Raw genomic sequence first — 27,114 nt, forward strand, 5'->3', positions numbered from 1 at the left:
TTTTATTTAGTGGGCACAGGGAGAACCATTCAATTATGCAACAGCTCCATGAAGTTTAAGTCAAACACATAGAGAGGAAATTCTATTCAGCGTACCTGAATCAAAATATCACAGTGATCCAAATGAGTAATTAAGTGCTCCCTCACACATAAAACATGCACCAAAGCAGACCCCTTTTAAAAGGTAATAATACATCTGATTTATTTGTATTAAGTGAAGAGATGAGATGACTTGGCAACATGAATATAACCAGGAAGATCATCAATTATGTTGTTTTATTATACATTAGAGATGAGCATTACTAATGGATATGATTATTTTTAGAGAGCAGTGAAATCCACAAAAGACAAATGATTGCTTTAATACTTTTCTTCATGCAGCTAGCTATAAACTCGTTTTGATATTTGTTGTTTTCTATGTAATTCAGAAAATATATAAACATAATATGTAACTTTTTTCCCTTTAATGAAAGAGTCTAAATAAAAATTTTTTTAAGCAGAAGATTTTGTATTCAGGATGATTTACTGAACTATTATGGCCTCCCGAGAATCCACAGAAATAGTACAGAAATGTAAAAACAGTTCCATAATATTAGTGGGGGTAGGGAGAAATGAAGTACATTTATCAGTAATTGAAAAAAAGTGTAACAAATTACTGGCAAATATTTGAAAAACAAAAAGCAAGTCATAATTGGGAGGTTGGGCTTAGGTTGGTGTGTGAGAAATGGGGCTATAAAAGAGGATGAATTAAAATTCTACATAAAAACAGACAAAGCTATTGTCAACAAATTCTCTCTACCTTACCCCTCACCAGAACACATACAAACAGAAATTTACCCTGGGCAAAAAAGAGAATAAAGAAATTGAATAAAATGTCTGATAAAAGCCAAGTCTTGTTACCTGTGTACTAAGACCCCAGGATGAAGTCCTCCACATTCTGGCACTTGAGAGCAACCCCCACCAGAAACTGACTTCATCTACTCAACCTACAACAGGAGTTCTACCCCACTATCTCTTTCTATCTTCCCCCAGAAGAGATCTGCCACTGGGGTCTATGGGCACAATTTAATGAACTTGAATGGGAATAAAAATCACACATTATTTGCATCATCAACCTTTAAATTGATATTTAGCATTTTCCTGTTGTGAAACACAGGTCAACAAACAATAGTAGTATCAGCAGTACCAGCAACTATCACTAATAGAATTGTAAGTACTTTCATATATCACATTATAGTTGCTGCAAATCTCAAAATATCTTTTACACACATCTCTATGTCAAAGTTACAATAATTAGACCTACTGCTGAACCTTATTATTTAGTGCATTAATGAAGAACATATTTACTCTTTCCACATTTGTTTTATTTTGATTACTATATTTCAATAAAATAAATTTCCTTCGTAATCCAACATATTCTATTTTATTCACTTAAAAACATTATTCTGAGAAGGGGCCCAAGGGTTTCACCAGACTGACGAAAGGGATGCACAGCACAAAGAAGGTTAAGAACTACTATGCTGCAGGAAACCCACCTATCCACACAGTCCACTCATGTACAGAATTTCCAATCAGGCTTCCCATCTGGAGAAAAGGCCTATAGAGACACAAGCCCAACAACACACCAGTGAAGGCCATCCATCAACTCTCCAGGCCTTTCTTAAATCAAGGGACAATGAAGGAACACAAAACATAGGACAAAAATCCAGAGCAGGTGTCATTAAACTATGATCCCAGGGCCAAATTCATCTTGTCATATTTCTGTAACATTCACCAAACTAAGATGGTCTTTATATTTTTCAAATGGTTGAAGAAAAAAAATCAAAAGAATATCTCATGACAATAAAAATTATATAAAATTCAAGTTTCAGCACCCATAAATAAAGTTTAATGGAACACAGCCACACTCATTCATTTACATATTATACTAGATGCTTTCAAATTACAATAGCAGAGTTGAATAGTTGCAAAAGAGACCATAAAGACACAGGGGCCTGGATGGCTTAGTTGGTTAAGCTTCCAACTTCAGCTCAGGTCATGATCTAATGGTTCGTGGGTTCGAGCCCTGCATTGGGCTCTGTGCTGACAGCTAGCTCAAAGCCTGGAGGCTGCTTCAGATTCTGTGTCTCCCTCTCTCTCTAACCCTCCCCTGCTCACGCTGCCTCTCTCTCTCTCTCTCAGAAATAAATAAAACATTAAAAAAGGAGAGACCATAAAGTCATTCGAGACATGGGGCGCCTGGGTGGCTTAGTCAGTTAAGCGTCCGACTTTCGCTTAGGTCATGATCTCAAGGTTTGTGGGTTCGAGCCCCGCGTCGGGCTCTGTGCTGACTGCCAGCTCAGAGCCTGGAGCCAGTTTCAGTCTGTGACTCCCTCTCTCTCTGACCCTCCCCTGCTCACGCTGTCTCTCTCTCTCTCCTAGAAATAAATAAAACATTAAAAAAAAAATTTTTTTTTTAAAATAAAAAAAAAAAGTCATTCGAGACATTATCTATTTAAAAAATGCTAAAAAGCTATAACATCAAAACAAAGAACAAGAAAGAACGCTTTAATAAATTATGAGAAACTAAGAGTTAGAAAATGATGCTTAAAAAAGACGTAATTTATAATAGCCTCATCAAACATCTAACAATAAACGTAACAGAAGTTATGTGAGATATCTACAAGGAAAACTATCAAATACTATTGAGAGAAATTAAAAAGGATCTAAAGATTAGACAATTCAATATTCTCTCCCAAATGATCTACAGATTAACTATTCCCAATGAAAAGCCCACCAGAATTTTCCATGGAACCTGACAAACTAATTTTAAAGTTTATATAGAAATGCAAAAGGCTAAGAAAAGCCAAGACACTTAAAGAAGAAAAATAAGGTGAGAGGACTTGTTTACCTGATGTCTAAACTCATTATAAAGCTGCAGTAATTAACATGGTGAGCTCTTGGGGGAGGGCTAGACAGATAAACCAGCAGAAAAGAATTGAGAAACAAACCCACTCAAACACGAACATTTTGATTTTTGAAAATGGTGACACTGCAGACCAGTGGAGGAAAAGACCATTCTTTTCCTTCAGTGAATGGTTGGAACAACTTAGTATGGTAACAAGAAAAAAAAAAAAAGGAAAAAAATTTATTGCCTCTACCTCATAGAGGTATACAGATACAAAAATCAGTTATGGGTGACTATAAACTTTTGTGACAAGCAAAACAATAAATCTTTTAGAAGAGACTACAGAAAAATATTTTTATTATCTCAGGATATTTAAATAAAACACATAAAACACTAATTATAAAGAATAAATTTGAATACATTAAAATATAAACTTTTAACCAAAAAAATACCATCCTGTAAAGCCACAATATAAGCAGATAATTGCAACAGATAATCCACAATAAAGGGAGGTGGGAACCCCTGATAACCCAAACTAAAGAACTAGAAATCAAGAAAAAAAAAAAATCACAGACAAACCAGTAATAGTAAGACAAAAAGACTTGAATAGGCACCCAAAAAAAAGGAAACCCAAATGGATAAACATACAAAGAGATGCTCAATCCCAATAGTAATTAAGAAAATGTAAACTAAATTACAATGAGAAACTTCACCAGGTGATAAAAAATATGATAACAATATCACATATGGAGCAGTAGAAATACAGTCTTTCATACACTACCTCTGGGAATAAAAACTGGTAAAACCACTTGGGAATACAGTTTGGCATTAAGGTAAAGGAACAGATGCTTACACTCTAAGACCTAACATTTCTACATGTGCAGAGTACATGTGCAACAGGATACAAGGTAAAGAATGTAGTAGCACTGCCTATAATCTCCTATAACCTATAACCTCTACCAACAATGAAATCTAGTATATTCAATAATGGAATACGATGAAGCTAAGAAAATAAACAAGTATACACCACAGCATCTATGAATCTTATAAATACAATGTTGAGATAAAGATAGAAAAGAACACATACAGGGGCGTCTGAGTGGCTCAGTTATTAGGCATCCGACTCTTGATTTGGGCTCAGCTCATGATCTCACAGTTCCTGAGTTTGAACCCCATGTCGGGCTCCACACTGATAGCACAGAGCCTGCTTGGTATTCTCTATCTCTGCCCCTTCCCTCCGCTCCGCATGCACACTCAAGCTCTCTTTCTCTCTTTAAATAAACAAACTTAAAATCACCTTTAAAAGAAAAAAAAAAATCCACTATCCTATTTCTATAAAGTGTAAAATCAGGCAAGAAAAATCTGTGTTCTTTAAGGATGACAGCACCAGTAGTAAAACAGTAACTGTAAAGAAAAGCAAGGAAGTGATTAGCATGCAAGTTAGTTCTCTAGTTACTTCTAGGAAGAAACAAGGGGTTATGACAGAGGAAGGAGGCAGCAGAGGCTTTGCAGGTAATTTTCTTTCTAGACTTGCAAATTGTTGGCTTGGGTGTTCTATTTTTAATCAGCTGTGATACTGTACATTTATGCTTCATGCACTTGTGAGTAAAGAATCTGGGCTGAAGCAAGCCTACTTAGGAATAATGCAAGTGTCCATCTTCTTACAGTACTGTTTCTTGGAATCTACTTAAGATAACTGTAGAATGTTCTATCTGCCTAACTCCCGTATAGGGTTATACATGGACTAGGGAACTTTAAGTGGGCATGAAGAGCTGGGGTCTATGTGACTAAACCAGTATAAAAAATTGGGGGGAAATCCAAGCTACAGTTTCTCAGTGTCAAGACCTTGGTTCTTGTCCACAGCAACCATACATGCCCCAAAGGGCAGAAGAATTACAAACTGGGGTAGCTGAGAAGCTGGCTGAGAAGATGAAGATGATGTATCTGCTATATTACCTGTCTTGTATTCTTTTACAAAGCTAAGTATAAAAGCAGTACATTAAAGGGATGCCTGGGTGGCTCAGTCTGTTAAGCGCCCAACTTTAGATTTCAGTTCAGGTCATGATCTTGTGGTTCACAGGTTCAAGGCCCACCTCCAGCTCTGCACTGGCAATGCAGAGCCTGCAAAGTATCCCATTAAAGACTATTTGTGTCTTGTGAGTCTCACTCCCAATTCAAACCTATCTCTTTGTAATGTGTTAAAATTCACAATGAAAATTTCAGGGGTGCCTGGATGGCTCAGCTGGTTAAGCGGCCAACTTCAGCTCAGGTCATGATCTCATAGTTATTGAGTTTGAGACCCCCATCGGACTTTGTGCGGACAGCTCAGAGCCTGGAGCCTGCTTTGGATTCTGTGTCTCCCTCTCTCTTTGTGTTGTATGTGTCTCTCTCTCTCAAAAATAAACATTAAAAATTTTAAGAAAAAAAAGTTCAAAAAGAGAAAAAGAGGCAAGAGACGCACAGATATTGGCTCTTTGGGTCCCCTCCTCCAAATTCTCTTGATATAGTCTTAATCTTAGAATGTGGGCTTATTTGGAAATAGGGCCATCGCATGTGTAATTGGTTAAAACGAGTAGGTTCTAATCCAATATGACTGGTGTCCTTATAAAAAGATTACATTTAGACACACACATATGCACACAGGGAGAACACAATTCAAATATGAAGGTAAACTTCAAGGTGATACTTCTGGAAGTCATGCCAACGAACATCAAAGACTGCCATTAAACCACCAGAAGCTATGGGAGGGGCATGAAACAGACTAACCCTCACATCCCTCAGAAGGAACCAACCCTGTCACCACCCTGATCTCGGATTTCCAGCCTCCAGAGACACAGGACAATAATCTTCTGTTATTGAAGTCACCCACTTGGCGGTACTTTGTTAGGGCAGTCTTAGCAAATTCACCCAAGCCTTAGCTGCAAATTACTAAGGTCAGCTAAGTTAGCAAATCAAAACCCTTAAAAATTGTGACCTAATTTGAAAAGAGAAGTTGTTGAAACAGATTACAACCCATTTCACAAACAGAGAAAACTAAAATAAAAGCAATACACTAAAACAGTTCATGTTAAATGACTGAAGTTTTTTAATACGTTTTTTGAAGTGTAACCAGATTTCCTTGATACGCGCAACTAGGTCTCAAATGCTGACTATACTGAGACAAACAGGACCCCTGATAAATTTCTCACACCCAATCCTGTCTGGTTTTTTGATATGCCAACTTAATCTTACTTTTTTGGGTATTTGCTCACACTCCAGTTTTACTTCCCATTTTATTTTCTCTTCTTGTGTTTCTTCAACTTCTGTATCATCTATTTCATCATCGATTCTGTAGCAAAAATATCAAATAATACAAGAAGGTTTTTTCAACCTGGAAATGGTTCATACCACAGCATTAAAATTCACTGCTTTGGCTTATCTTCTATTTGCCCTCAAAGGAATTCTTCATATTCTACTCCAAATACTCTAAATGTCAACATGCGGTTTTAAGTAAACTATAAAGCTGAAATTTTAATACACACATAACCTTCATGTTCTAGTATTAGCAGTGATAGAAATCACCCATTCATTCATCCCTCATTCCATTCACTCAACAAATACTGAGTATCTACCATATACCAGGCTATAGGCCTTAAATCCTGGAATACAACAGTGAAAAAGACTTTGTCCCTACCTTCTGAGAACTTTCTATATGCTTGGAAGAAAAAAAATAAAGCAATTTCAATATAGTCTGATAAGCATAGGTACATATATGATGAACACTTAAACTACATTTGGGGGCCAAGGGTTTTCTAAGCCTATAAAGTATGTAAGAATTAGCAAACAAGGGTGCCAGGCTAGCTCAACTGGAAGATCATGCAACTCTTGATCTTGGGGTCATGAGTTTTGAGTCCCACATTGGGTGTAGAGATTACTTCAAATAAATAAACACATAAACTTTTTTTAAAAAGTTAGTAAACAAAGAGGAACATAAGGGAGAATAGTATTTCAGGTAGAATGCAGGGTCTTTCAAGGTCAGGTAAGAGCCTAACTTAGAGTCAAGTGGGAAGATGAAAAGTTGTTTCCAGACTTGCAAGGACTGAGAAGTTGAACATGCAGAGACATCCTCTGAGACATTACTTGAGGATATTCTGGCCAAGCTAAAAATGAACCCAAGAAAGATGCAGATAGGAAATATAAGAAGCTGGTGAACAAAGATGCCAATGAAATTTATAGGTAAAGCTAAATAATGGCTTATGCTATAAATACAGAAGGCTGAAAGCAATTGTGTCTGCACAAGTAGTGACTACTGAACAAAAGCTTAAGATAGGAGTTACATTGCCAGGTAAAGGTAAAGACTAGGCAATGTGTACATTCTCAGGAAAAAACGTGTTACAAATGGAATGTGCAAGTATGTAAGAGTGACTCTGAACTTTTTTCAAAGTTACAGGAGGAGCTCAGGCTTCACAATTTCATCCAATTCAACAGTTTACCACTGATCTGTCCCTAGTCGGAGCCTCAGAATTTCGTCTATCAGATAAGACACCAAGTTGTGAGCTTTCTACAGAAGCCATCATTACAGGAGCGAATAAGCCAAACACTGTGAACCTTCATTGCTCCAGTTACAGTAATGAATCGTCTCACGGAGTAGGAGGCAGCCTCTTCTGAGACAAAGCAATAATGGCAGTAATGACTACAACAACATTAACTGCAGCAGCAGCTAACACTTGCATTATGCTTACCCTGTGCCAGAAGCTATTCCATGCATATTACCCACATCACAACATCCTTAAGACATACAGACCATTTCATAGATGAGAAAACTGAATTACAGAAAGCTTATAAAACTTCCCACAGACGTACTTAACTAAAGGAGCTGAGACTGGAGCCCAGGTAGGCAGAGCCAGCTATCTATTCCACATATGCACCTGGATAGCTACCTCACATATTTTTAATAGAGACAAAACTGAACTCTTGATCTAAACTTCTTGCTATGTTAAACAGCAACTCCTCCCTTCTAACGATACTGACCAAACACCTTGAAGTCAAGTAGATTCCTCTCTCATATCCCCATCCAATTTGTTAGAAAATCCCATTTATCGTCAAAATATACCCATATGTGGCCACTTCTTACTACTAATACTATGATCTAAGCTTCTCTTGACCTGTTACATTCTACTCTCAACACAACCAGAATGACCCTGCTAAAATGTCACTCTGTTGAAAATTTTCCAATAGCCTTTCATCTCATTCAGGGTAAAAGGCAGTCATTTTTATGGCACCTACAAGTCCCTACATGATCTGCCTCCCTGATCCTATTGCATATACCTCTTTAACTCTTGCTATTCTGACTCTACTCCAGTTGTCCTTCTATGCCCTCTGCTCCCATGGCCCAATCACACCATGCTCACTCCACCTCAGGACTTTTATATGCATTTTTATATTTTCTCTGCTAGAAATCTATCTTTCTCATCTCGTTCAGGTCCCTACTCATCAATGATATATATTACTGAAGCTTTAACTATCTTCTTTAAAATATCTACATTCTCCCTGCATTTATCATCACCTAAAATACTATCTATTTATAGATACAGTACTATCTATATATAGATATAGTACTGTCTGTGACCCAAGAATATAAATCTCGTGAATATGGAGACTTTTATCTCTTTTGTTTATTTATTGCTACAGTCCCAGGGCCTAGGATTAATGTCTCACACATGGCAGGTGCTCAACACATGAATAACCCCATTATAAAATTACTAGCAAAAAAACGAGAAACCATTAAAGATTAATTCATTTGACCTTCCTTAAGACAAAAAAACCTTTATGCAATGAAACTAAAGCTATATGCAATATATATATATATAAACGTATAAGGCTATATGCAAAGTCAAAAGACAAATAACAAGTTGGAAGTAAAATATCTGCAGACTAGAAATCCTAAAATTTTAAAGAGAAAGACCAACAAAGAGAAAAACAGGCAAAGGATACGAACAAGGAACAGTTCACAGATGCTCTCCATACTTCAATACCATTCTCCACCTAACATTTTGGCAAAAATCCAGAAATGTCTTTTATGTAGTTAAGTTTTTGTGAATAGAATCTTCTATCCAAAACATTTTCACATCGACAGACGCTACTGTTTTCTTACATGCAGCTATTGTTTAATGATGCACCTTGCCGAGCTCTCTTATGTATTTTAATAGTCTATTAACCGGTTCCTCTTGTTTTCCTTTGTAGATGATGCACATACCATCCGCAATTCATTAGTGTCTTTGTCTCTTTTCAGTATTTATAGATCTTATTTTAGTCCTTTTGCCTTAGAAACATAGCAATGAAATCAAATCATGGGTCCTGGAGTTAAGACTGGATAACTTAATCCTAGTTTTGCCACTGACACTGTGCAATCTTGGCAAGTTATTTATCCTCTCTCTGTCTCAATTTTCTCATCTGCGAAAACAAGGATAGTGTCTTTTCTTCAAGGTTAAGATTAAATGACATATTTCATGTACAGCACTAAATAAAACTCTTCATGGTAGCCTGAATTAAGGTAATAGTTTTAATTAAGGTATTTGAGAATGAGAGACGTGAACAGATTTGGGCGATATCAGGAGGTAAAATCAACCAGAATACGATATATTAACGAGAGAGATAAAAGAACAAAAGATCATGTGTTACAGTTTCAGCTTAGATATATACGGAAAAATACGTTAAAAGCTCATAAGTTGTTTTTTGCATTTTGCATTTTGCAAACTCTGATTTAAAAAAAAAAAAGTAAATGAGTATCTGGGTATAAAGAAACTACACTACACACATCTCTAAGAATGAGATAGATAAATTAGCACCATTTGGCCAGCAGTGCCCTTGCGTTTCTCAACCTAAAGGAAATGCTACATCTCAAAGGTGTTTGCTGCTTTATTATGGTCTTCATTAGGGTCTTTTGATGCAAATCAACGCACTAAAGGCAAACTATTCGCCGTTGATGGCTTAATGAATTTAGGGTTTCGGTTTTTTCTACAAGAAAAATAAGCGTTTAGCATGTGTCAGTGAGAAACGGCAAATGATATGTCCCCTAGGAGCTGCCGGTCCGGTGGAAGTAGAAGTACTCTGGGAACACATGGGGTTTCTAAGCCGGTTCACAGGGTCAGGAGCGCAAGGAAAGGGGAGCATCCTGGGGCCTCCCTCGGTCCCCCCTGGATCGTCGCCAGCACCCCGCTGTTTCCCTCAGGAAGGGTCCCGGCCAGAGCCGTGGCGGCTTAGCAACAGAGCCCTATCTCCGGCGTTCATCCCCGCCGCCCCGGAACGACCTCTTCACGTCCGACCCTCGCGTCTGCCAGGCCAACCCCACGCGCTCGCTCACACACTCCCCGCGCGACCCCGCGGCGTGGCCCACACGCGGCCCCGGCGGCCTCCAAAAGGTGGAACACAGCTGAGCCCCTGCGACCAAAGTACGAAAAGATAAGGAATCACCTTTCATCTAAGTCCGTGGACAGATTTTTACCCAGAGCCGGGTTGGGGGGTTTGGAGAAAAGATTCTCAAAATCCATCACCCTCACGGGAGCCCGACAGCTACCGAGTAACAACCACCGCGTGAGGAGGAGGGACCCAGTGCTGCGCATTGGCCACAAGTCGCCCCGCGCATGCGCCGCCTCGTCCCCGCGCAAGCCCACAGTCTCCTGCACGTCCGCGGCTCTGCGCATGCGCGTCTCTAAGTGTATTCTTTCTCCGTGCCCGTTTTCATCTGTTATCTAAAATATTTAGTAGAATTTTTAAGCTGAGTCCTTGGGGTTTTTCTTTCACTTTAATTAGGGGTAAGTGTGCATCCTAAGTTGTAGAGAATTGTGTCAAGGCAGGGAAATAGGGCAGATGTAAGGGAAAAGGAATTGTTCAGTTTTGCTTACTACGATGCCGTTGAAAGAGTGGAGATTGTGGGAATAATTAAAGAAGGGCTCAGTCAGTAGGTTAGGCCAATGACCTCGAACGTGAATCACTCCTATTAGTGAGGGACTGATTTCTGGCGTGAATCAGGGTCTGCTTCCTGTACAAACGAAGGGAACTTCTTTGAAGCCAGACATCTTACTTTCCCTTGTTATTTATATTACAGGCAATCCCTTTTTGTACATGAATAGTTACTAAAAACTGAGAGAAAAATTGAATTGAATTAAGGTATTATCTCTTTTAGAGGAAAGTACTATATTACAGAACTCAAGTTAGTATGATATATATTTTTCATATAAAATGTCCAGCATACAGCAAAAGATAACCAGGCCACAGAAGAAAATAAAAATGATATATAAAAAAGAGCAAAGAAAGCAGGAAAAACTGATTTGCAAAAGCATCAGATACTAGCTATAAAAGGTTATGTATGTTTGTGGTAGATTTGTTACTGGACAGAGACCACTGGCCCTGAGGAGTGAAGGACCAGACTTTCCCAGAAGATGAGCCCTGAGTACATTTGAAAACAGCTACCGCTGATGCCAGCAAGTCTATTCAGGATCATTTTGACATACGACCAATCATCTAGTCACCTGCTGCTGCATGTTGCCCTTCTCCCTTTTCCCATGCCTTCCCCTTTAAAACTCCCTGGCTTCTCCTGGACAGAGAAGATGGCCCTTTAGATGTTAGTCAACCGTCTGCAAATCTCAAGGAAATTTGGTTAGTTCTGCTATAGACCAAGGAACTTAGGTCAGCAAGCAAGGCGTGCATAAACTGGAAGCAAGGTAACCCTTAAGACTGACTTGAGTGCTGTTACAGATTGATTTTTTAAAATGAGCCCGATTATCTACCTTTTCCTATATCCACATCCTTTGCAATAGGACTTGGCTGCTCTTCCCATCAAGACGTGGATTTTATTTCACCTTCTCTTTAGTCAGGTTGAATCTGTAATTTACTTTTGCTAATAGAATGCAGCAGGAAAGACCTGCCGATGCCAAGAGGTGGTACATTTGTCTGATCTCTCTTGAACTCTTGCCTTCCCCAGGACAAGACCATGCCACCTTGCTGAAGATAAAAGACATGTGAAGAATAAAACAAATGGCGGTGGCAACAACACCCAGTCAACAGCCAGCAAAGCCCTAAAAGCAAAGCCCCAAGCCAACGCAGCTGACCAGAGACACACAATGGAGTCCAGTGGAGAACTGAAGTCCCCCCAGATGATGACCCTCCCAGATGATGACCAGCATCATGAGCTAAATAAATAGTTATGATTTTAGGGGCGCCTGGGTGGTTCAGTCAGTTAGGAGTCAGATTTTGTCTCAGGTCATGATCTCACACCTCATGAGCAAGCCCTGCGTCGGGCTCTGTGCTGACCACTCAGAGCCTAGAGCCTGCTTTGGATTCTGTGTCTCCCTCTCTCTCTGCCCTTCCTGTTTGTATGCACTCTCTCTCTCTGTCTCTCAAAAATAAATAAATACATAAATAAATAAAAGTTGTTGTTTTAAGCCACCAACTTTTGAAAGTAGTTTATTATACAGCAATGCCTGATAAAAAAGAAACTATAAAAAGTGACATTAAGGAACTGGAAAAGAACCAAGTAAAGCATTTAGAAATTACAAATATGATACTGAAATTAAAAACGCAATAGATGGTGTGGTACTTTTTAAATGTGTTCACAAATTCTTTAACACTTCTCCCTTCCAAAGGTGGAGCCTATTCACCTCTCCTTAAATGTGGACTAGATTTAGTGACTCCTAAAAAATACAGTTAGGTGGTGCCTGACTTTTGAGGCCAGGTGGTGAAAAGCATCACAGTTTCTGCCTCACTCTCTTGAATTACCTACCAGAAGGGAAACCTGTCACCATGTCATAAAGCACTCATGCAGCCTGTGAAAAGCCAGCCATATGACTGGCCATCTTGGCAGCTGATCTGCCAGTGTGACTCCAACCTCAGGAGAATCTGGAACACAACCACCCAGCTAAGAAGCAGCTGGATTCCTGAGCCACAGAAAATATAAGATGATAAATGTTTATGTTACCAGACTCAGGTCTTTGGACCCAGCCATGGTAGAAACGAGGCTGGACCCCAAAATTTAAAAGCACAGGCAAGGCTTTATTATAGGGGCAACGGCTACAGCTGGAGGGAGACAGGTCGTGACAAAAGTATCAGGCTGACTCTGAACAATAGTCAGAGGAACTTTCAAAGGGGCTGAGGGAGAAAGGAGTGATGTTTAAGCATGTAGGGGTGAGGAATTCCAGGAAATTTGGGGCACAGGCCCAGCTGAAAAAACATGCTTCATATACCATATGTTTTGGGTGTTGTCTCCACTTCTGGGTGCATTTTTTAGCTATGAGGGGAAAAGTCAGTGAAAGTAAATTTGCTGCCCATCTTATCTTGGACTAGTCTGAACCTGGTTTAGTCTTGTTCCTTGGCAGGTGCTTTGCAAGAAAAAGTGGTAACAGCTCACGGGTTGCTCTGCAAGAGAAGTGATAAGAGACACCTGGGAGAGTCCTGGGTGCATAGGGGTTTGTCCCCAAGGTCCCGGTCTCATTTATGTTTTAAACCCACAAAATTTTGGAATAATTTGCTATGCAGCAATAGATAAGTGATGTCCCTATCACTATAAAGCAGCTGGCCTAAACACAGCATTATCATATTCTACTCCTAGGTATATACACCAAAGAATTGAAAACCAGGACTCAAACAGATATTTGCATACTCATATTCATTGCAGGATTATTCACAAGAGCCAATAGGTGGAAACAACTCAAGTATTGGATAAATCGAATGTGGTATGTACATACAATGGAATATTATTCAGCCATACAAAGGAATAAAATTCAGACACATGCTACAACATGATGAACCTTGAAAACAGTATGCTAAGTGAAGTAAGTCTGCCTCAAAAGCATAAATTACTGTATTTCCATTTATATGAGGTATCCAGAATGGGCAAATCATAGAGACAAATAACAGATTAGAGACTTTCAGTGCTGGGAGGCAGGAAATGGGAGTCATTGCTTGATGGTTACAGTTTCTGTCAGGGGTGATGAAAAAGTTTAGAAGTAGACAGTGAGAGCTGCACAGCAGTGTGAATGTAGTTAATGCCACTGAATTGTCACTTCAAAATGGTTAAAATGGCAAATTTTGTATCTTATATATTTAACCACACACAAAGCAACTGACCTAATAAGATGGTGGAATGGCCTTTGAGGACCAGTTTCAGTACTAGTTATATGCAAAGTACATGTTTTGTGGACATATGCTATAAATTAGCAATCTAATAATATGGTGCTATTTCTCCCACAGTCAGGATTCACAGGTCTGGGAATCAAACGATGGAAATGGGAATGGATCCTTCCTTTATTATCTCTCTGATATCCTAGTAAAGTTTTTGCTTTTTTTTTTTTTTTTAATTTTTGCTTCTAATCGCCAATACTTTGGGTTCTGCTGGTCAGGAGCAGAGTTCTTCATCCTCAACATTTTGACATTTGGGTTTGCCTAATTGTGGGAGACAGTTCTGTGCATAATAGGATGTTTAGCAACATCCCTGGCCTCTCCCCACTAGATGCCGGTAGCACTCCTTCCCCTGTTGGCACCTTTATAGTTGTCACAATTTTTGTGTGCATTAGGGGTAGGGATGATAGTCAAAGATAAACAAAGCTAGGCAGTAAAGTAGCAAAATTTTTATTAGCTTTTATTCAGAAACTATTATCTGAAGCAGAAAGAGCTGAGCTCCATTCAGATTGTGCAGGAGTGACTGGGTGTTTCAAAGGGACAATGAAATAATTCAATTAACATGAAATGTTCAAAAAGGCAAATCTTTAGAGATCGAAAGCAGAGTGTAGGTTGCCAGACACAGGTGTGGCAAGACAGGATTAATTGTAAATAGGCACTTGTGGGAATGGAATGCTCTGAAACTGAATGTTGTTGATAGCTGCAAAATTCGGTAAATTTACTAAAAGTCATTTAATTGCACACTTAAAATGGGTAAATTTTCAGGTATATGCTTTAATATCAATAAAGCTATTTTTTAAAAAAAATAAAGGGAAAATGAGAAGTGGGCTATCCAAATTAGCTACAATAAGACCTAAGTAAAATAGTTTACAATAAATAGACAAAGTCCTGAGATTCTTATCTAACTCCAAATGCTAATTATTGTTACTCCCGACAAAATAGATCTACTTTTTGAATGTTTCCTAGTAATGTATTCTGTCGAAATGTATGAGTTATCTATCAGTGTGCAGGTCTTGTCAATGGCTGCATTCAGCTTAAAAAAAGAGTGCTATTTCTTTCCTTTTTCAATGTACATATCCAATTTGTTAAAAATTTAACCTAATTGCGATTGCTTCTGAATGCACTGCGTGTATGCATTAGCCAGATGCATTTATACCGCAAAGTCAGATATCTGAGAGGATTTACCGTTAAGCCCCTCATTTCATTACAAAACAAGAACTTTCCTTCAGAAGTAATTTACTGAATAGGCCAAAACATTGACTTTTTAAAAAATTATTTCCAAAGGTCACGTTGTTCATAAGCATAAAGTAACGTGACGGCTGGCTCTTGTTAAAATATTCGTGTATATTTTACGTATGGAATGTTAAATGTTTTTACTTAATAACTTAAATCTGATTTGTGTTTTTTTATTAACGAATGATCAGGTAGGTAAATTTAGTATTATCAGAAAATGTCACACGCCAAGCCATTTTCCTCAAAACGCGTTCCCGAGCACTGAACATTACAAAAAAGAGATAGACGCTACCTTGTAAGGGGGAAGTACATTTTCCCATTTTTAAGCGACCGTGGTGATTTTTTTTTTTTTTTTGACTCAACACCCGCGTGTTCTTTATCACCCCACCCCTGATCACAGCCGCAGAAGGGCTTTGAGGGCCCGTTAGGGCGCACTTCCTCCCGGTTCTTCTCCGGCCTCCAAAAAACGGGCCCGGAGGCGCCCGAGGAGAGTCCAAGGGCCTCCTACCCCGCCCAGTACAGCCCCAGGCGCCGCCGGGCCTCGCCAGCGAGTTGCCGCCTCCGCCGCATCACTGAGAAGGATGGGAACCCGCCCCCGGAGGTGATTGACGGACCTCCTCCTCCAATGGCCAACGCGCTCGGCTCCGGCGGGCCGGGCAAGGGCCGCGGCACGCGGAGGAATCTCTCCTGCTCTTTAGTCCCGGGCTAGGTGTTGCGGCAGGCGCCATTTTATCGAGCCGCCTGTCTCGGGTGCCGCCATGTTGGTGAGGAGAAATCACCGTTACGGCCAGTGTCCAAATCCCCGCGTCGCTGCACGCCGCCCGCCCGCCCGCTCCCAAGCCTCAGCCACCGGCGGCGAATAGAGACTAAAGCGGCAGCGCCGGCAGCGCGGGGCCGTTGCCCAGTGTTTGCAGTTAGAGTCCCATCTCTCTGGCGTGGTTGTTAATAGACTGGAAAGTCTGTGTCTGTGTCGCTCACTAGTAACCGTGAGTTTTTACCACTTCGTCACCTCTCGGCGGCGGCCGGGAGCAGGTACCCGCAGGCGGCGCGGGGGTCCTCCCCGCGCCCCGCCGCCGCCGGCCTCGCAGACCTGTCCTCCAGCCCCGCCCCGTTCTTGACCAAACATGACAGACTCTGAACATGCAGGGCACGACAGGTCGGGAACCCTTCTTGTCTGTCTTTCTGTCGGATGAGAGGAGGGGTCTGGGGCGGCGGGATCGGGCCGGGGCCGCGCGCCTCCTGCATGACTTAGACGTCTCTGTGTGGCTCCATCAGTTCCATGACGTGCGCCCTTATGTAAAGCCGAGGCTGGCGGCCGCGGGGGAGGTCGGCCCGGCCGCGCCCGCCTCCCCGCGCCGGGGTCCTTTCCGGCCGGCCCCGCCCCCGGCCGGCACGTGCGAGCCCCCCGCCCCCGGGCGGCTCCGTCTGCCGTTTGGTCTGCGCTCGGCGCCTCCCGCGTGCGGGCTCGGTGCTGCGGTCCAGCCTGGGCTGAAATGAAGCCTCTCTCAGCCCAGGGTCCGCCGTTCACTTACAGATGGGACCAGCCAGGAATTTGTAATAGCCGGTGTTCTGTTTGACTACTACCCTAGCACACTCCTAAAAATAAACTTGGTGTTTTGGTTTTTTTTTTTGTTTTGTTTTTAAGGAAAAGTTTAAACTCCCCAAGGCCATGTGTTTGTAGTCTTACCCCTCGGAATTTGAAATAGTAAGTTTAAAGTTAAAAATGTTAGGTTTTGCAAAGCTTAGTGTAGCACAGTCTTCTCCAAAAGTGAAAACTACGGGGATGATCCCATCCAGCTACATTTTCTAAATACTGTGTATAATTTGAACATTTAACTGAGATTCTGATATTTTTGCTAGGCCTTAAGGGGCACATTTTTGGTTCCGTTAGTGCTTTGGGCGTATTTACATATTTTAGTAGTGCAAATAGCATGTTTAAGTTTTGGTTAGGTTTTTCTTTTACATTGATATCTAACTTAATCATAAAAAAAAGTGCTTTAGTTCATTAAAATTACTGGAATAAAATCTGTTGAATCTGATTCTTATTTAGAATATTTAAATATATGGAACCCGGCAATTATTCCTTAGTGAACAAAAGTAATCAGAAGTATACATTATACTCTAGTCTAAACTGTGTACAGATTGCTCAAGTTTTACCTATGGAGTAATGTGATATCCTTTTGGTAAAGCATTCCAAACACTTAAAAAGCAACAACAACAACAACCCACAAGAAGAAATAACAAATGTCACTGAAATTTGAAATATCTAAATATTTGGCAATCTTGAGAGTGATGAAAATATTTTGACAACTCTCATATGGTAATAATAAAAGTAGATCACCAAGCAAGTCAATTAGACATTCAGTAATTTTTGGAAACTTAAAAACACTCTTAAAAATTATGGCGATATTAGCTTGCACTTGACATAGTTTCATGATTATTTTACATTATCTTGCCATTAAAATGACAGAATTCTTGGAATGGGTTAACTAATATTTTGAGAAATTTTCCACTCTGAATATCTGGGCAAACCAATGACTGGGTTTTGGTAATGCAGCTAAAGTTCATAATTTTGTATGGAAGAAGGAAATATGGTCTCTGTTCACAAAGCAGCTTCAATATGTAGGATTATGTATGCTGTGTAATGAAGAAACCATATCACCAAATTCAGGTATTAAAATAATTTTGCTAGTAAGGAACTCTGATGCCAGACTTTAAAAAGAATTTGGAATTTTAAAATAATGAATTGGGGGTATGTGGGTGGTTCATCTGTTAAGCACCTGACTCTTGATTTCTGCTCAGGTCATGATCTCACAGTTTGTGCCATGGAGCCTTTCCCTGCCTTGGGCTCTGTGTCAGAACAAGATTTTAAATGGGAATGGAAATTCACAGAAGGCACAATTTTTTTCTTTTAAAAAATTGTACTTTTCCTGCACTTAAAAAAATTTTTTTAAAGTTTGTTTATTTTGAGAGAGAGTACTCGCCCGGGCACACACAGTTGGGAGAGGGGCAGAAAGACAGGGAGAGAGAATCCCAAACAGGCTCCTTGGTGACAGGAGTGGAGGGGCGTGGGTGGGGCAGGCAGGGCTTAATTTTCAGGAACTGTGAAGTCATGACTTGAGTCAGAACCAAGAGTTGGACACTTAACCGACTGAGCTACTGGGGCACCCCTTTTGCACATGTTTTACCTGATGAACATTTTGTACAAGATTTGTTTGCCATCTTTTTAAGAAAATACCCATTTGATGTACTTTTCTTTAAATATTTCCATGCCTGGAGTGAAAACATGGTATTTTTATAAGTGTTACTAATATAATAATACCAATCAAGAAATTTATGGGTATGTAAAATTTTAGTAGAGGACTTCTGCAAAGGATCTGAGAAATCAAGAATAGTGGTGGAGAAGGAGTTGGAGAGAGTCCAAAGTGAGATTAAATACTTAATCTCTCTTTTCATTCAATTCTTCCCTTTCATCCAGTTCTCTTAGGCACAACTTCAGCCACCCAGCTTTATATTTCACTGGATGTTGACCCAATTAAAACAATTCACAAACAACTTTTAAAGGCTAAATACTGTGAGTCCCTGTTTTGGACACATGTAAAGTGGAGTAGGGAAGATAGATATATACCTAAGTATCTATTACATGATTTTCTGAAATATTCTAAAAGTAGGGGTGCCTGGGTAGCTCAGTTGGTGAAGCATCTGACTTCTGCTCAGGTCATGATCTCATGGTTTGTGGGTTTGAGCCCCGCGTCGGGCTCTGTGCTAACAGCTAGCTCAGAGCCTGGAGCCTGCTTCAGATTCTGTGTCTCCCTCTCTCTCTGACCCTCCCCTGCTCACACTGTCTCTCTCTCTCTCTCTCTCTCTCTCAGAAATAAATAAAAATATTTTTAAAAATTTTAAAAAACGATTTTAAAAGTAAAAAGTGTTACAGGGCCTGCTCTGGGAAAAATGATAATATTAACATGCGCAGTATAAAACCTTGTGATTCTGAGAGTCTTTAATTGATAAGAGATATGTAGAATACTTTCCTTTGGGAGGAGGTTATTTGCACATTATGAACAACCTTCCCACCTCCTTCTTACTCTCCTCTCCCCACTTTTCTTCCTCATGTAAAACAAGAACAACAAAACTCCCAACTAGTCAGAATTACAGTGTGTGTATGTATATATGTATGTATGTATATATATATATATTTTTTAAGTATTTATTTTGAAAGAGAGAAAACATGAGCTGGGGAGTGGCAGAGAGAAAGAGAGAGAGAATCTTACAAACCATGAGATCATGACCTGAGTCAAAAACAAGAGTTAGACAGTTAATCAACTGAGCCACCTAGGCACCCCTATAGTAGTTTATTTTTTCTCCCTCTTCTCTCTCTCCTGCACATAATGATTGAAACCTTACTAAGAGACTGCACTGGAGAATCTGAAGGGATGAGGATGGAGAAGATGATTACACTTTCCATTTTTAATAGGGCATTCATTTGATTCTCACATTAATCCCATGAGGAGGCATAGTATTACAGTGTTCACTAACTTGTGTAGGGGATCCCACAGATGGAGACTAGATGGAGCACAGGTATGCAGACTTCTGAGTGTATTATTTTTATTCTTCATTAAGTTTACATAGGGAAGCAATGCAATAAGTTACAGCCTTTACTTTCTGAATTGTTGCGGACTGTAATACGGTACATTTAAGAAACACCTGCATTCTCAGTAAAACCTGGGTTTTGATGATCATTTTTCCTCTAACTTGGTTAGTATTCTTTGTTTTCCATGATTATTTATCTTATTTGTGAAATAAGGTAGTTGAATTAGTTGATATTCAATCTCCCTTCCCATTTTAGTTAGTAATTTTAATTTAAAAAATTGAAGATCCCTTATCTCACATTAGAGTTCACTTGATGATGTTCTATCAATATCTGGTTTGTAAATTAATGTATATACTTGAGCAAATGCCTTCCCTCACTGTAGCAGGATTTTCACACAGAGTCATGACACCTAGGCTTTTCCTTCAAGGAAGCAACTTTATTCCAGCCGGCGTCGCTCACTAGGGTTCCTACCCAAAGAACTGAGCCCCGAACACCACGTGGTGTGGTTTTTTATATTATTTTTTACTTCTCTGCAAACATGCAGTCTGATTAACGTGGTCTCATGTTACAAGGTCGTGAGAGATATTCTCATATACGTGAATAGCAAGGTTGCCTTGAGGTGTTTTGGGTTTTTTTTCTTTCCTTAGGGAGGGGACCCTGCCACATTCTCCACTTTGATGCTCTGACCCCTCTATTTAGGGTCAAAGAGCATCATCTTGGTTTAGGGATTGATATTTTTATATCATTACATGAGTGGACATCTCTTTTTTTAATTATGGCCTCAATGAGACTGGAAGCAGACCAGACAACCAGGGGAACTAAGTAGGGTAAGATTAAGTATTCTCCTAAAATTAGGAGGATAATTTCTGTGAGGCTTTTGAATCCCCCAAGAGTTGAAAACCCCAAATAAATCTCTAGGGTTTTAACTGTTCCAGTTCTGGACTGGGACATGAGTAACCTTTTTTATTTCATCTGTGATCTCCTCTATGACTTTTTTTTCATCTATTTGTAGACAGCAGTTGTTTAGGTTAAAATTTTTACAAACATCTCTCTCAGAAGCAAGCGTGTAATCTAAAGCCAAGCAATGTTGATAGATGGCATTGTACATTTTGGTTTGTTGCTTGGCTAGTAATCATTCTCTGACCCAGTGGTGAAATGAAAGGTGGTTAGGGTAAAGCCAAGAGCCAGCATCCGTTATTTTAGGGTTAGATTGTCTATCTCATTTAGATTTTTCCTTTATGCCCCTGATAATGGGGGGGGGGTGTGCCCATAAAGGATCTCATAAGGGAAGAACCCCATCTGCTTCTTTAGCCTCCCATTTGCAGCTGCAGTCTGCCTCCCTGAAGGTCCCTTATCTCTCCCTGTCTAATGTTACCCCTTTTCCCTATTTATTTTTCCCTGGAACAGGGCCTGTAACTGCTGTTGAGGAACAGGGATGATGACCGTTCTGGCTTCTTCAAGCTGATAAGGGACGGTGTAGGGGTGCAGCAGATAGAGTCTACCCAAGGGTTAGTCGAATGGCCCACAGTATGGTTTTTCAGGAAGGCTGGCAGGCATGAGGCAGCATAAACATTAGCAGACACAAAGAGAAAAACACAAAGTAAAGATTATACTGACCATCAGGATGGCATCTTAAAATAATGTCTGTAGTTCCCAAATCTGTCAAATAATCTAGGAGAGACCCTAACTTTGTAAACAACGTATGTCAGGGAATCTCTCATTACCCAGCTAATGGAGAAGCAGGAGCAGTATGTAATCAATGGTGGCTCTATTTTCAAGAGTTTGGCCCTAACTTAATTAAAATTTTTTTAAAGCATCTAATGCTTGAGGTGTTATTTAGAGTTTTGCTGAGTAATAAGCTTTATTTTGTTGTGTAAAACTTTTTTAAGAGCCAGAAGTTGTACAAGAGAAAGAGTCAAGGCAGCCATTTACCATTATTAATTAGTAATTTTTAGGTAAGCCAAACCCGAGTATTATTTTATAAAGCAGAGCTTTTATTACTTTTTGTGCCTTTTCTGTCTTGTAGGGGAAGGCCCCTACCCAATTAGTAAAAGTATTAACCCATACAAATAGATGTTGGCTTTTTTTTTTTTTTTTTTTTTTTTTGGACTTTGGCAACTCAGTAAGACCTAATTGTTAGTCTCTTCCTGGATAGTCTCCAGTTCCTTGATTGTCTGAGAGAGCAAGTTTGTGGTTGAAAGGATTGTTATTAAAACATACTTTACGGCCTGATACCACTTGCAGAACTGTCCTTGACAGTTTACTGGACATCCTTTGAGCCATTTGATAAGTTTTGTCCTTCCCTAAACGAAAGGTCTCATGCTGTGTTCTAATAATCTTTTAGCTCTGTGAGTAATTGCCCTGCTCTGTTTTAACCATTCCAAGGGCTGGAGACAGTATTTAGGAGTCAGACCCCCATTTACATATTTGTTTATTTATTTTGGAGGAGGGGAGAGGTAAGTGGGATTGAGTCTCCTTTAATAATTGATATAGCAGCAAGCTATTTTCCTGAACCCTGGTATCTATAGCCTATAATACCCCATAATTTTCTAAAGCTCACATAATTATTTACCTGTCCCAAGTTAGTAGCACCAGAGTCTCTAATTTAGTTATAATGTCCCTTTCAGCAAGAGAGTAAGGCTCTTTGGCATTATCAGGAAAGAATGAGAAAAAATTAGGTTTCCCCGTACACATCCCAGGGGCTGAGAGAAAAATTTAGTTAGAAGTTTTTCAGAGGTGCCCCTAATAGACATGCTGCATTTGGATAGTTGGTCTGGAGTAGAAAGGAGGACAGAAAAGGTAGCTCTGGTATTAAGAAGGAAATCAACCAGTTCTTTTGTATTTAGAGTTACCTGAGGTTCTGGGTTTTTGATAGACAGTTGGTTTAGGGGAGCCACCATGAAGATCCCCAGGTCCTGGTTAATCCCTTCCAGGGACATTGGTTATCTGACAGATAGAGGTTCCCGAGGGCACTCAGATGTCCAGTGATTGTTTCCATATCAGGGTCATGGCTTATGGGATTTTCATTTTGTTTGGCCCCTTTGGGGTTGTTCTTATTTTAGTGTTCTGAATGGCCATAGAAATGGCACTTGGTGCCAGGACCTCGGGAAGTCCAGTCTGACATAGTGCATAAGGCCACAACTAAGGCCTTAAGATTTTTTTTTTAAACTTTCTTTTCTGTTTTGTTTGTAATAACCCAATTGGCAACTCATAAGAACTCCTCCAGGGTCCCTTCAAGGCCAACAGCCAATTTTTGCATTTTCTCTGAATATCTAGGGCTGATTGAGTGACAAATTTGCCTTTTAAAATAATCTCAGCCTTAGGGGTGTCAAGGGAGATAGCCATATATTTATTGAGAGCCTCTCTCAACCTCTCCAGGAAGGCCATCAGACTCTCATTTTGTGTTTGTAAAATAGTGGCTAATTTAGCATAATTTAAGGGCTAAATCTTAGAGTTCCTTCATTTTCTTCTAAAACATCTGTGTCGTTAAGTCTGATTTAACGAAAGCATGATATCTTTCCAGGTCAACTCAAAAACATGTAATATTCTGAAAAGCTTTTATGTATTTATCCAATTAGAAAATTTACCTAAATCTCCTTTATCTGTCTTAAACCTTGTAATGTAAAGTGTTTTTGTTTTGTTTTGTTTTGTTTTTACCCCTCTGTTTCCTGCCTGTAGGACCTTGTGGTAGGACTGTAACCAAGCAAGATTTTCTTGGTTGTCTTAGGATGCACTAATTTTATTTTGGCCCAACAGTAACTTATCTATTGATCTTTGGCCATTGAGGGAGGGGGTTAAAGGGCCAGAGTCAAGGTCTTTTCCCCTTTTTCAACAATGCCCACACAAATATGTTTCAGCCAGTTGGGTATCCATTTTTGGCATACAATGGACTAAGCTTAGTAAAATGGCTCCCATGTATCTTAGTAAAAGTCCTTTATATAGCATCCATCCCTCATATGGCAGAGGCATCCATTCCTCTAGTAAACAAGAACATCACAAATGTGGAGGGATTTGGAGGCTGGCATCAAGGATCTTGCCATAATTTTCCCAGCCTTTGGATCAAATGAGGAATTTTAATCTTAATCCTGTGTACTTTTAAAATTCATTTATTTTACCTTAGTCCATCCTGATCATATAAAATATTTCTTTCTAAAGATTATCTTTCACAAACCTTCTGCAACTTTTTTTTTTTTTTTTTTTTTGCATTTAGATGTTGTCCCAAGCCATTTTTCTCCAAATAACCAGTCTCATTTAGGACAAAATCAATTTTCTTTTACATTTAACAAAAATATATTTCCATTCCTTATATCCTTATTTTTTTAAATTTTTTATTTATTAGAGAGAGAGGGAGACAGTGTGAGCAAGGGAGGGTCAGAGAGAGAGGGAGACACAGAATCGGAAATAGGCTCTAAGCCCTGAGCTAGCTGTCAGCACAGAGCCCAAGGTGGGGCTTGAACCCATGAACTGTGAGATCATGACCTGAGCCAAAGTCAGATGCATAGCCGACTGAGCCACCCAGGTGCCCCTTCCTTATGTCCTTCTTACATACCTCCTACTTTCCTACATACAGAGTTGTTGCTTTTCTCATTTCCAACAGTCTTAAGTACACTTAGCAGAATTTTAACTGCTAGAAACCTTAGTCTCCATTGAAAACTAAGTAGTACTCAATTGTGAACTCTATGTTATAATCTTTTTAGATGGCAAACTTATGAATCCATTAAGCACAAAGAATTTTTTTCAATAGTTCCAAATATCCTTAGTTTTTTTTGCAACAAGTCAAAAGCACAAATCTACATCTAGTACTTGGTGCTTTAGCTTCTCTTCTTGTTACATAACCAATGAGTTCAATCTCAATTTATCATGCAAGCAAAATGTTAACATTTTAGGTTACCAAGGACTTTGAAAGCTATCTTAACAATTACCCTTGAAAACTATGAGACAGACAGAATTAACCATTACCTTCAGTCTTCCTTTTGTTAACATACTGGAACAGAGATAACATGAGCTTATTTGACCTTCAGCAAATGTAGGTAGAATACACATTTTTTTTTTTAATGTTGATAAACATTGTCTCACACCAACAAACTTAAAATTAACTTAAACACTGAATATGCTTTACTTGAGTCCACATAAGACACTTTGTTCCCCATGGTTAATTTTTGCCTGGAAAGTTGGTGGGGAAATCTAACTTTGGTGGTCTTTGCTCCTCAACATCTAGGGTAGGAGGAGGAGCTGATGGTGCCTGAAGCATTGAGGAGTCAGTTTTGCAGGCCGCCCACCTAGGTGGTGCAGAAAAGGAGTGGGAGAAGGGAGGGTAAAAGAGGAGAGGTGCCAGCAGAAAGCAGAGAAAGAGAATTCCCAGTTTTAAATCTTGTCAGCTCAGACAGAGGAGTAGACTTTAGGTTTCTTTTGTTTTGTTTTCCACCAGTGGAATTAGGCAGTCCATGTCAGTCCAGAGAAGACAGGGAATTTCCCTGAAACAAAAGGAGTTTTGGCAGCTGCTTGGGATTATTCCTTAAAGTCCCTGTTCTGAGGTAGAATAACCAGAGGCAGTTGGCTCTAATTATTATAGTCATTGACCCAGAATATGAATGAGAGACATGTCCCCCTACACAGTTACACAGCTACTCCAACCTGCCACCCAGTGCCCAATGCCTTAGAATTGCAGCTTTGTTCCTCTTCCCTTGTGGAATTACTAGTGCAACTTTGGGAGGTGATCAGGCTCCCCTTCTGACTATTATGGGCAGGTCTACCAACACAAACCCGGGTTCTTAACAGTCTGACGGGCACTCCCTGAGCTGGTTCCTGGGCCTCACCAGTTCCGTTAGCGCACACAGGGTCCTCACCCCAGTACATTGGGAGGGCTAGTCTCCTGCGGGTCAAGGGGTCCACTGGCACCAGGTGAGCTGCCTCTCCTGGCGCTCTAAGGTTTGCACCCCTGGTGGCAAAGGAGGTGGAAACACACCTTCCGAAACCCGGACGAGCCCCCAAGCAACGTAGCGGGATTCTCGCACCGAGTCATGACACCGAGGCTTTTCTTTCCAGGAAACAACTTTATTCCAGCTGGTGTTGCTTGGTAGGGTTCCTACCCAAAGAACTGAGCCCCAAACACCACATGGCTTGGTTTTTTATGTTTTTTACTTCTTTGTCTCCCCTATGTGGTAACACACAAACATGCAGTTTGATTAACGTGGTCCCATATTACAAGGTCATGAGGGATATTGTCATATACACAAATAGCAAGGTTGCCTTGTGGTGGTTTTTTTTTTTTTTCTTTCCTTAGGGAGGGGACCCTACCACATCACTAGGCTATTGATTAATGTTATATACATATATTTTTTTTTTTTTTGAGAGAGAGAGAGCAAGCTTGAGTGCAAGTTGAGGAAGGGCAGAGAGAGAGGGTGAGAGAGAGTTCCAAGCAGGCTCCTTGCTAAGCATGGAGGGCTCAGTTGCCCTTGCACCCAGGCGCCCTTGTTTTATTTTCAGTTGTGGTAAAATACACCTGTAAAATTTATATCTTAACCATTTGTAAGTGTACAGTACAATAGTGTTAAGGACCTACAAATAGTTATACAACCAGTCTTCAGAACTCTTTTCATCTTGCAAAACTTAAATTGTATCATTATTTTTTTACTCCTGAATCTACTCATTTAACTATTGTGAAAACTATCAAAGTGAGCTTTTCTTTGGCAAATATAAAAAACTCAAGTTATACATCATGTTTAGGTTTGATGTTGAAAAACACTTTGACTCTTAGAAAGATATTTTTCTTTTCCTAGCCCTTCATAAACAAATCATTTCATTAACTTTTGAATTTTCATTGATTAAATTTTCATTCAGCAGACTTCTGTGCCAAGTTTATAGTGTTAAACATTGTGGAAACAAATCTGAATACAATCTCATTGAATTTGCTCTCCAGGATCTTATAATCTAGTAGGAGAAACAGACTGGCAAATGCATAGTTACAGCACCAGTCATATAATAGAGGTATAAATTGATTGCAGTAGTGGCATAGATGGGGGATTCAGGGAAACATCATGGAATTAACTACGTCTGGAGAATGAGTAAAAGTTTGGCCAAGCAGAGACAGAACTATATGAAAAGCATGAAGAAGTGAAATGGCATGGTAGGTTTAAAGATGATAAAAGTGTTGTACAACATATTTTGGAGAATGAGGAAAAGGCTTCAGTGAATTAGGGATCTGACCCTGAATGGTGTAAAGGTCTCATCAAAGTTTTTAATTAAAAGAA

General features: G+C 39.8%; 2 protein-coding genes across 5 annotated transcripts in view; one reads left to right on the forward strand and one right to left on the reverse strand.

Annotated features, from left to right (window-relative positions):
• The window catches only part of ZC3H8 (zinc finger CCCH-type containing 8), a 30,251-nt gene extending 19,788 nt beyond the window's left edge, over window positions 1-10,463 (reverse strand). For 3 of the 4 annotated variants that reach the window (XM_039231756.1, XM_039231755.1, XM_039231757.1), the window contains exons 1-2: window positions 10,339-10,463; window positions 6,118-6,214 (exon numbers count right to left, since the gene is read on the reverse strand). In XM_039231756.1, the coding sequence (XP_039087687.1) occupies window positions 6,118-6,214; window positions 10,339-10,415 (174 nt within the window). In that variant the 5' untranslated portion in view covers window positions 10,416-10,463. The remainder of the gene's footprint in view (window positions 1-6,117; window positions 6,215-10,338) is intronic. The other variant, XM_039231758.1, reaches the window with a different exon arrangement.
• Window positions 10,464-16,019: 5,556 nt separating this feature from the next.
• The window catches only part of ZC3H6 (zinc finger CCCH-type containing 6), a 76,818-nt gene continuing 65,723 nt past the window's right edge, over window positions 16,020-27,114 (forward strand). The window contains exon 1 of the mRNA XM_039231775.1: window positions 16,020-16,429. Coding sequence (XP_039087706.1) covers window positions 16,398-16,429 — 32 coding nt within the window. The 5' untranslated portion in view covers window positions 16,020-16,397. The remainder of the gene's footprint in view (window positions 16,430-27,114) is intronic.

The sequence above is a fragment of the Hyaena hyaena genome, unplaced genomic scaffold (genome assembly GCF_003009895.1).
Source record: "Hyaena hyaena isolate Hyena2069 unplaced genomic scaffold, ASM300989v1 scaffold_57, whole genome shotgun sequence".
Classification (NCBI taxonomy): domain Eukaryota; kingdom Metazoa; phylum Chordata; class Mammalia; order Carnivora; family Hyaenidae; genus Hyaena; species Hyaena hyaena.